This window comes from Rhinopithecus roxellana, chromosome 10 (genome assembly GCF_007565055.1).
Source record: "Rhinopithecus roxellana isolate Shanxi Qingling chromosome 10, ASM756505v1, whole genome shotgun sequence".
Classification (NCBI taxonomy): Eukaryota; Metazoa; Chordata; class Mammalia; order Primates; family Cercopithecidae; genus Rhinopithecus; species Rhinopithecus roxellana.
In genome coordinates this window covers 138192155-138203870 of record NC_044558.1, presented here as the reverse complement: position 1 = coordinate 138203870, position 11716 = coordinate 138192155, and the positions used below count along the sequence as shown (strand labels likewise).

Sequence of the window (11716 nt, the reverse complement as noted above, 5' to 3'; positions counted from 1 at the left end):
CATGTACTCATTCAGCCAGTACTGATGGATTGTTTATTATGTGTGAGATGATGTCTGATATGGCAATTTTCGATAGGGCCTCTCTTCTATTTAAGATGTATTTAAGATGTATAAATGATGTATTTATTGCACATGTCCCATGGGTTTATCTCATCTAGTCCCCACAACAGTTCTTGGAAGCAGATGAGGAAACAGGCACAGAGAGGAGAGGCATATTTCAAACCATCATAATACAAGACAATATCACTGGTTCAAATTCTACCTGAAACGAGCTGAGGGCATCAATAAGTATAGAAATCCTCTCATTATGCAAAGTGAAAAAAACGATTTAAATTATGAGTCATATGTAAGTTGAACATAAATTATAGTTTAGGGAAAGCCATTTTCAGACAATTGCCAAGAAATCTGAGAGCAAAATCTGAGAGCTCATGGCTTTTTCTGATCTTTCCTATTTTCTTGGCCACCCCTAATTTGATGGCATTGTATTTGAGTAACTTGTCTTCAGTGAGTCTGTCCAAAACATTCAAAGTTTTCATGGGAACATCAGCTCTTTTTAATTACGTACTTTGGGTAAAATTTTTATTTTGATATAATTGTAGATTCACATGAAGTTGTAAGAAATGATACAGATAGATCCTATGTACCATTTTTCCAGTTTCCTTCAACAGTAACATCTTGTAAAACTATAGTACAACATCACAACTGGGATATGGACATTGATACAGTCAAGCTACAGAACATTTCCATCACCAGAATTCCTCATATTGCCCTTTTATAGTCACACCCACTTCCCCCTTGCCACTACCTCCACTTTAACCCTTAGCAACTATAGATCGTTCTATATTTTTTTAGTTTTAAGAAAGTTATATAAATGGTGTTCGACAAGATGCAGCCTTTGGGATTGGCTTCTTTCCCTCAGCATAATTCTCAGAAGATTTGTCAAGGTTGTTGCATGCATCATTCCTTTTTGTTGCTCAGTAGTATCCCATGGTATAGATGTACCATGTTTATATAATCATTCACCCACCGAAGGATATCTGGATTGTTTCCAGATTTGGGTTATGATGAGTAAAGCTGCATATACACTCACAAGGTTTTTTTTTTTTTTTTTTTTTTTTTTGTGAGCACAAGTCTTCATTTGTCTAGGACAAGTGCTCTGGAGTGCAATTGCTCGGTCATATGGTAGTTGCATATTCAGTTTTTTAAAGAAACGGCCCAATTGTTTTCAGAATGGCTGTACCACTGTACATGTTACCACCAACATATAAGTGATCCAGTTTCTGTACATCCTCACCAGCATTCGCTGGTGTCACTGTTTTTGATCTCTCCTTTTATGTTATTGGAATAACTGCTTTAAGTCTCTCCCTTCTCCAAACTATCATCTTTAGTGCTATCTGAGTTCAGTTTTAGACATGTGCCTTAAGTGATTTGGGGGATAGATATTGGTAGAAATGTAATAGGCATTTGGATATATTTAGTTTAAGGGAAGAGATAGATCTGATAACCAGTTTTGTGAGCTGTCTTTGTTTAGTTGATGGTTAAAGTTATATAAGTGGATGAAATGACTGAAGAATGGGTAGACAAGAAAGAGAAGATGGCTGAGGACAGAGTCCTGAGAAGCATCAAAGAGTTGGGCCATTGAGTCAACAAAGGATTAGGAATGTATTCTGTAAGAGAAAACAAGAAAAGAGGTAATTTAAAAATAGTACGAAATATGATACCAGATATTAGAGGCTGCGTGTGGTGGCTCACACCTGTAATCCCAACACTTTGGGAGGCTGAGGCTGCCAGATTGCTTGCGCCTAGCAGTTCAAGACCAGTCTGAGCAATGTGGTAAAACCCTGTCTCTACTAAAAATAAAGCTGGGCGTGGTGGCATGCGCCTGTAGTACCAACTATTCTGGAGGCTGAAGTGGGAGAATTACCTGATCCCAGGAGGTCGAGGCTGCAGTGAGCAGTGATGATGCCCCTGCACTACAGCCTAGGCAATGGAAGTGAGACACCCTCCCCTAATCTCTCAATCTCTCTCAGTCTCTCTCTCTCTCTCTCTCTCTCCACACACACACACACACGCACACACACACACGAGAGAGAGAGAGAGAGAGAGAGAGAGAGAGAGAGAGAGAGAGAATTTAAGATGAGAACTAAAAATGTCTCTTGCATTTGGTATGCCCCTAAAGGGGTCAGTGTTCATCTTTGCTTGGCAGTTTTAGTGGGAAATGATGGGGAGAAAACTGGGGATAGGTGGTTGAAGCATAAATAGGAAGTAAGCTGACACAGTGAATGAAGACCATTCTTTGGAATGAAGAGGAAAAGAATGAGCAATAATCAGCATTACTGAAGATTTTTTTTTTTTTTTTTTTTGCTGGGGGAAATGTTTTTAGGCCAAGGTTGAATCAGTGGAGGGAAAGAGGCTGAAAAGGTAGGAAAAAAATTTACACATTGTCAACAGTGAGCACATTATAATGACTAAAATTTATTTTAGTGAAAAAATGCATTTAAGAGAGGAGAGATTTATGGAACAGGGTCCTGGAGGAGATGGGAGTGAATTGGGTTCAGACTGGAGAGGAGATGAGAGGGGTAAGCAGAGATGAATTTGTTGTTGAGTTGAGCCTGAGGGCTTTGCTCATCTTTGCAGGGTTCGGTGAGATAAAAAAATTTTTAGACAACCATGATGTCCAAGAGAGTGGTTTAGTGAAACGGGGTTTGTTCATAAGACTGTAGTGCTAAGGAGTTTCTATTTTATCTTGAAATTGATGAGAAATCAAGGAAGAGACATAGCAATATTAACCTTTCAGAAACTTTCTTTTGATGACAGTGTGAATAATGGATTAAAGAGGGGCAATACTGGAAGCAATTAGACATGTTAAATTCACTGCGAAGCACTTTTGCATCCAACTGAGGGGGAAGCTTTTCAAGCCACCAAGTTTTCAGCCACATGTTTTCTACTCTGTCGATTGAACTCAGTTAATTGACCCAATCTATCTTAATTACCTGCTCCAGAAAAGATCATGTCCCCTCAGCTGTGTTTCGCCCACATCATCATCTTTACTAAATATAATTAGAACCCTCGCTTCTGGCTTAACCTCAGGAAAAACTAGCTCCTTAATATTTTCATGCCATTGAAATTGTGGCGCCAGATATGGCCACAGTGGATAGAAACAGTATAACTTTTCTCCTTACCTTTCACTACATTTTTGAGAAGGTCTGAAATTTTTTCATAAAACTCTCAGGCATGTAATTTTCAGTTTCCGTGACTTTTATCTTTCTGAAATGGGAGAGGTTCCCTTGTCCCCCTCACAGGGCGTGCATGGGGGGTGTGGCTCGCTTCCTCAGTGCCCCGCTGCTCAGACCTCTAAAGGCACATACAGACGGGAAGGCTGTGGAGCTCCGACCCCTTGGCAGTGTCTAGGGGTGAATGTTTACAGCTCCTGAAGCCCCAGTGGGTGTGTGTTACAGGCCGCTCTTTTAGTTTGTCTAGAGGGAGCTTGTGTTAATCAGCTCTATTAGACCCTCTATCTTGTCGCAAGGACAGCAAGCTTTATGTATCCTGGGTTCTTGCCTTGGTATACCAGAAGAATTGGATCACACGTGGGCCTGGAGAATGAGTGCGAAGTTTTATTGAGTGGAAGTAGCTCTCAGCAGATGAGGGACCCAGAAAGGAAATGGTTTTCCCCGGGCTCTTTTCCGACTGCCGGGGCCAAACTCTGCATCGTTCTGCCGGTGGATGGTCTGCGGATGTGCCAGCGAGCTCCTCTTCTACCCTTATGCTCCTCTGGACGTCTGACTGCCCGTGTGCCTGCCTGCTAGGGTCTGGGGTTTTCATAGGCACAGGATGGGGGAGTGGCAGGCCAGGGTGGTCTTGGGAAATGCAACATTTGGGCAGGAAGGCAGGAGTGCCAGTCCTCACCTAGGTCGGTGGGGGTGGAAACCTAGCCAGGGACCACACTCTCCTCTACCCAGCACTTCACATCCCCATCCCTATTATTTAAAGGGACCACGCTCTTCTCTTCCCAGCACTCCCCTATCATTTCTACACTGTAAATATTTTTTTGTTTATATTTGTCTCATCTATCAGGTTTGTGAGTTCCTTCACATTAACTTGCATGGAATTCATCTTGTTACAATGTGGTACCTAAAAATCCTAGTACTCTGGTTCAAAAATAAATGTTTAACAAATGTTCAGTGAAAGCGAATGAATGAATGATGACTCCCACACACGGAGGAACCCTGCTCACCTGTAAGGTACATGATTTGAAGGTTCCAACAAGTCTGTCTTGAAACAGGCCCAGTTGCGATGCCCATACAGTTTTCGGACTAACAAAAAGTGTCACACCATCCAGATATGCTTAATTTGGAAGCAGCTGTAAGGAGACTCCCGGCCAGCTCAAGTTTCCTCACCTGGGAAGAGGCGGGAGGCTGCTTACCGTACGGAAGGATGGCGGCCGCCTGCCTGAGTTCGGGAGCTTAGGTTCCTCTTCGGGAAAGAAGCCGAGGCCGCTTTCCGTACAGCAGCATGGCGGCCGCCAACGGGAGGCGGTCATAGCATCACGCCAGGGGAAGAGGCCGCCGTAAAGGAAGCTCTGCTTCCTCTTCTTCCTTCTCCCGCCTCCCACCGGCTGTCGTAAAAGGGTGAATGGAGAGCGAGTTGTGGGGGGGAAAAAGGGAGGACAGGGGGCGCGGAGTCAGAGTGGCGCAGCAAGTGGCCGCAGGTGGCGACGGTGGCGGGGGTTGGGGTGTGAGGTAATCCAGGGGTCGCGGAAGAGGAGGCTGAGAGGGTCAAAAGAAAACTAAAGCTGCAGTCCGGCCTACTGGTCCGGGGGCCGCGGAGCCCCCACCCGGGGAGATGGACCTCAACCGGATCATCCAGGCGCTGAAGGGCACCATCGACCCGAAGTTGCGGATTGCAGCCGAGAACGAACTCAACCAGGTGAGGAGAGGGCCTTCGGCGCCCCTCTTCCGCCGAAGCGGCGCCCCTGCCGGCTGGCCGGGCTCCCCCTCCCCGGCGCCCCTCGTCCTCACCCCCACCAGGCTGGGGCTGACGCCTCACGGCGGGTCCCGCCCTCCTCCCCCACTGCCCCCCGGTCCAGTAGAGCAGGGCTCCTAGGATCTTTGCCGAGCAGCTCGCGCACCTGTTGGCCACCTTTGCACCTTTTCGTGTCGTCTTCCTTCTCCAGTGCAGTTTGTTCAGCCCACTTGGTCCGCAAGAAGCAGTTTTTGCAACCTGTGCTAGTGTTTTCAGGATGTGATTTCTTTTCCTTAAGTGCGCTGACTTGGGGAGCAGGTGGGAATTTTACTTAAAATTCAAATCTGAGTTCATCTTTTCTCCAAACCCAGCCCTTTTTAGGTGTTGCTGTGGAGCACTCTGCCCACCGCCGCCTCCTGTCGGGTTGGCAGGACTGTTTTGACACTGATTGGCCGAGTTTTGCGGAGCGCTGGGCAGTGCTGTTGGGAGAGTGCTCTGGGGAGAATAGGCAGTTTTCATGGTGGTACTGCTTTATCTAGGACACATTAAACCAAGATGTGTTTGGAGAAATTTCTTATAAATGCTAAAATGTGTAAGACTTCTTTTTTCCTCCGTCTTCTGTTCTTCCTGATTAGCCTTGACGTTTTTCCAGCGTTACCCCCACACTTCAAAATTTTAATGACCCCAAACTCTAGCTTATCTCTTCTTCCCTACCGGTACTTGAGAATCATAGACCCCTTACTAAAAAGTAGGAATTAAGAGCTACCTCTGGGATGGAGCAACAGCTGTGTTAGGCTGTGATAACTTGTAAAATGTAAATATTTGAAAATCTGCGCTTCTCAAAGAGTTGCCCAGGACCTGGAGCTTCAGCATCACCTGAGAACTCACAAATTATGCAAATTATGGGGCTTCAGTCCAGACTTAAAGAATCAGAAACTGTGGGGGTGGGGCCAGTTGTATTTTAACTAGCTCCCCCAGGTGATTCTGTGCCTCCGGAAGTGTGACTAAAGTGTGACTGTCCTAAGTAAATGTTTCTGTTGGAATTGACTTTAAAAGGCAGCTGCGTGTTGGGAATCTTTGAAAGGGATTATTTTAATAGGTAATCTAGGTGGAGTTTTGAGTAGGTGTGAATGCAGGATTCCCCAGAGATAAAAAGGAGAATGAAAACACTGCCAATGCAGAGGAGGTTGGGTTGAACTAATGCTCAAAAATGATGTATTGGTGCCTCAAAAAGAAATGGACTGTCACTTAGAATAGCGGGAAGTTGAAGTCAGTACCTGTCCCAGACTTTGCAGAGTAAAAGTACTGTATGTTGGCTGGCTGGAAGAATAGTAATCCAGGGGTTAGTTAGGAAGAACAAAACGAGCTGAATTTGCAGTCTACTAGTATGAACAGGGGAGTTGGCCTGTTTATGACCCCCTTCTCACAATGAGGCCAGGTGTTCCTTTGATATCAGGTTACACTTCCCTGTCCTTCACCTAACCTTCATTTCTTTCTGATTCATCAGTATATAAGTACAGTTGATGTTATAGAAGTGGAAAAAGTACATGAGAAAGCCGGCAGAACTAGGAAACATTTAAGACCCAGTCCTGTTTTTTTTCCATGGTATTTCAGACAAAAGCAGGCACATTCAGGGTGGTATGCCCATAGACTCTTGATGGTAGTTCAGTCCAAATCCATTCCATCATCACTCTGCCCTGCCCCATAGTGTCCCCACCTCATCACAGACTGTGATTTCCCCAGCAATTTCTAAAGGTAGCTTATTGCTATACCACTCATTCAGCATTTATATTTTACATAAAGCATAGTGAAATGCTTTAAGGGTTTTTGAATCGGCTGTAAGTAGAACAAAATATAATGTCACCTAACCATGTAGTAAAACATGCGTATAATGATGGGTTTTGCATGCTTGTCCTTTGCCACCACTGTAACATCAGACCTTGTTGGATAAATGGGTGGGTAAATCACCATAAGTGTTTACGGTCCACCTCTTTGACTAGTCTAGATCTCCCCTTAGCAGTATGCTCTGCGTAGGGAATGGGAGCAGCTTCTGCGGTGTACTGATGGATCTGTCAATTGCCGTTTAGAAAAGTAAGCAGCTTCTGCACAACAGCCTATGTTCCAATGGATAAATTCTCATTTGGAGCTGTATATTTTTTTCAGGCCAGCATTTTTCTGTTACTAGTGACTAGTTTTCTGACTGCTATTTGTGATATTGTTTCTATGGGAAAATGTATTTTTAGTTTTATCTCAGGATATTAAGCGTGAACCCTATACGTCTTCCTCATTTTCTATAGACCAGAAGTCCTATTAGTGGCAGCATAGAGGAATAGGAATGGGTAGGTACCTTGCTGAAGTAATTCATCCAGAAAGGTGTCGTCTTTTAATAAATTATCCTTCACGTGGCCTCGGTAGGGAAATAAGTTTTCACTTTCATCGCCAAGCTTTGGAATATCTGCTTTCCATGCATGTGTACATGCCATTTGCATTACCTTTTATTAAGATAATTTGTTTATATAATAGCACAGATATATTTATTGAGTTAATATATTGCAGATATTGGTATAAGAATTTGTTCCCATGGAGCTGGGGATACAGACAAGTAACATATAATTTCAGGTCATAAGTGCTGTAAAGCCCGAGCAAGAGTGTTGGGATGTATAGCCATTCTCTGAAGAATGGCATTGAGTAGAGCATTGGATGTTGTGAAGGAATGGGCCAGGCAAAGAATTGAGAGGAACAACTGTTCAGAAAAGGCCCTCAACTTGATGTGCTGGAGGACTGAGAGGGAATAATGGTTCAGAAAAGGCCCTCAACTTGGCGTGCTGGAGGACTAGAAAGGTTAATACAGCAGAGCAGTGAGTCAGAGGATGGGAGGAGACATCAGTTTTTTGCTTTGAGCTCTCATAAATGCAGCATTTAGTTAAGCAAACTGCTTATTTGCAGAAAACTTCACAGATACAAAATATCCTCAGGAAATCATTGAGAAATTAGTCTTATTTATTTTTTAGAAACTCGAAGCCTGAAGAGGCACAAAGAAATTGGGTAACTATTTCTGAGTAAAGTAGTATGAACATATATCTGATTTTATCCCTGAATGTTTTAGCTGGCCAAGCTAACATAGAATGAATCAATGCTGAAAGAAGACAAGGTTTCTGACATTTTTAAAAATAGCAGACAGTTGCAAAAAGGGGAGTTTCAAAATATGTACAATGGCAACAGTGTTGAAATAAAAGTAGTCTCTGCAATAGGTATATTACTTTCAAATAAGTAGCATTTATTTAGGTGTAAAGGTTAGTTTGTATGTGTGGAATAAGATTTTGAAACAAATAACGGAAGTCAGTTTTTTTTATGCTTAGAATAAACTATATAGGTGTTTTAATCTTCAATTCATGACAAGATCTTTCAGTATTTAGAAAGTTATAAACATGAGTTATAATGCATATGTAGAAGGTGAAGGCTGGGTGAATCTGTATTAATTTTGCCTCCTATCAACTGTTGTTGGAACAAATCTGTTTTCTTAAAGACTGCTTTAAAATTCTGATGGTTTCAATTATGGATAAAAAAGAATTTACATGCCACAGATTTGAGATCTGAAGACTACACAGGATGAAAGGAAGAACAATTATCATTCAAATGTTTTTTGAAGGATATAGAAAGATTTGGAAAGCACAATGTTCTTGGATGAAAAGGATTAATACTTTAAAAATGCCACTTGTCTCCAAATTAATTTTGTAATCAAACATTTACCTTCATAGATGCTATTTTAATTTAAAAAATGAGTAATATGCCCAAACCTAGCTGTGTGTTGAAAGGGATGCCCACATAGATCCAGGCTCTGAGGAGAGGGGTGGGCTAAACAGACTCTCTGGGTCATTGTCTGGTTTGGCCTCACTGGAATTTGAGTCTTTTCAAATGAATGTCAGTGGACAAAGGCATATGTGGACTCTGGAATGTGACAGGACTGTGCTATAGTCCAGGTACTGTAAATCTGGATATAATGTGATCAGAAGGAGTGGATGCTTTGCATTTTTTTTGCTTTGAAGGTCCCAAACTCAGAAGCAGATCAAAGTAGAGCACACCTGTGGGTTGAAGTGACTCAGGCCACAGGGCAGAGCAGGAACTTCATCCCCACAGATTCACTTAAGCATTAAGTTTAAAAGATAGTACAGGAGTAGAGGGCAGTTGGTGATGACGGAGCGCTCAACACCGTCTCGTGAGTCACACTGTTCCAATCTGGACTGGCTTCTCTCCATTGCTCATGCTCAACTATGTAACGTTATCTACTCTGTTTTGCTCTATTAGGTCTCCTATTTCCTGTAGCCTTTGTTTTTTTTTGTTTTCTGTTTGTCAAAAATACCATAAACAAAATTGAAGCACAAATGATCTAGGAAGAAATACTTGCCATGTATAGGTCAAATAAAAGATTGAGATTTTAAATTCATAAATAGCTCTTAGCATTTCTTAAGAATAAAGCAAATACTCCATTTACAAAAGGATAAAGGGTGTAAGGAATTTGTAGAAAAAACAGCCAACAAAGAGGGAAACATCTAACCTCCTTAGTAATAGAGAAAATGCAATTGAGAACATTAATAAAACATTAAAGTTTCAAAAGAATGATGATACCTGTGTTAGATAGATGGACACTATCATCGTAAATTGGTATACTCCTTCTGGAGACCATTCTGACAATATGTTAAAAAAAATCATAAAAATGTTCGTATTCTTTTATTCGTCAGTTTCTACTCAGGAAAATTTTTTGACTTGAAGTATTTTAATAATCTTCATTTTGCCTTGAAGGGTTTGTCTCAGTTTAAAAGTTTTTCTTCTATTTGGACAGTAATGTATTCAGTAACCGGTGCTAACTTATAAGCTACTCACTTATATTGCCCTATTTTATAAAACATTTCTTTGTAATTTCAGTCCTACAAGATTATCAATTTTGCCCCCAGTTTACTTCGGATTATAGTCTCTGACCATGTGGAATTCCCAGTACGACAGGCAGGTGAGTTGGTTTTTTATCCTTTATAAATTTATTTATAGGTGACAGTAGAATGAGAGTTTTATTTTAATTTTAAATATCTGTAATTTATTAAAATATTCGGAAGCACTCATGAAGTATTTCTAGTGACTTAAAAACTTACTTTCTTTTCCCTCAGAAATTTAGAGGTAGATACTGAGCTCTCAAATATCCTCTAGCTCTTTTTTTTCCTCCTCTCCCTTCCACCCACCAATTCCTTGCCCTTATTTTTGTTAGCTTTCTCAATTTTAATAGCTAATCTTCCTAATGTTTTATGATTTCTGGTAGCCTAGCCTCTGGGCCCATAGATTAAGACCATGAATTTATATATGTGAATTCAAGCTCTGTTATGTGGCAAATCATGGAGGTAATGTGTTGCCCAGATGTTCCTAACCCAGGTGACTGCGGAGCAGGACTGTTTTAAACATGAAACTTACTTTTAAGTCTGTGGGATCTTACGGTGTTTCATGATGCTGTATATTGTTCTTTTGTCTTGTTTTTTTATGGACTGGTCATTAGTGCCCGGAAGGTTAAAAATTAGAGCCTTAGAGTGTCATGAATTTTCAGAAGATAATAATCAAAAGCTAAACAAGGTAAACGACAATAGCTAATTAAAAATATTTAAAAAGACTTGTTATGTAAGTGACATATACGCATAAGTAATTTGGACAATTTAGAAGAATACAAAGAAGGAAGTAAAATTACCCAGCATTCGTCACTCAGAAATGGCCATCCCTACTCAAAAATGACCACCATCATTACTCAGAAATGACCATCATTAACGTTAGGTGAACATTAGCCTTTTTCCATGTGTTCAGGTAGAAGGATCAATGAACAGTTCTATAGAAATGGGGTCATAATCTACATGCTGATGAAAGTATTTAATTTTATTTGAACGTAGAATAAAAAGATAAATATTAAGCTTTGGGAAGATCTGTAACACTATATATGATTTCCTAAAAGATCCGTTTGTGGTTAAGATAAAAAAGAAAATCCTATGGAAAAACACTGATGTTGGAATTATTTTTTGCTTTTATAAGGTTTACAAGACTTCTGTGTAAATTTTTGAAACGATAATTTGCACTTGTTTCATCTTTGTTTTATAAAATAGGGCTGTTCTGAAACAACATTTTGTTGAATGGAACCTATTTTAAAAACCTAAGTGTTTATAGGGCCATTGTAAAATTCCTATGAAGCATTTAAGAAATAACATTTTAAAAGATCTTAAAACAAGTTATTACATTAATGCCTTCCTTTAATGACATGGAAACATTAGAAAAACATAGTTTATACCTTACATTGTTCTTCATACACCCAAAGATGACTGCCATCAGCTTTGATGCATGGTTCTCCAATTCTTTTGTTTATATTACACATGCTGTTTTACAGTTTCCTTTTTTTCATTTAACCATGTACCCTTGAAGATTGCTCCAAGTCAGTGCATATACATACTTCATTCTTTATAACAGCTGTGCAGTTTTTCTTTATATAAGAATTACCATGGTTTACTTAAACAATTTGATATTGATGGACATTTTGCTTATTGTCGTTTTTTTTTCATTGTTGATAGAAGCAATGCTAAATGAGTGTCATTGGATGTGTATTTAGGTACTTGTGGGGGTATTTTTATAGAATAAATTATAAAAAGGGGGAAATGCTAGGCTAATGGATATTTATGACATTTAGAATTTAGAATCTTCTCACTAAGTTGCTTTTGCTTACATTTTCTAC

The 11716-nt window shown here is 40.6% G+C and overlaps 1 protein-coding gene across 1 annotated transcript in view; it reads left to right on the top strand.

Moving 5' to 3' along the window:
• The first annotated feature begins 4505 nt into the window (after nt 1–4505).
• IPO8 (importin 8) overlaps nt 4506–11716 on the top strand; it is a 67892-nt gene continuing 60681 nt past the window's right edge. The window contains 2 exon segments of the mRNA XM_010358640.2: nt 4506–4929; nt 9889–9970. Of these exon segments, the coding sequence (XP_010356942.1) occupies nt 4846–4929; nt 9889–9970 (166 nt within the window). The 5' untranslated portion in view covers nt 4506–4845.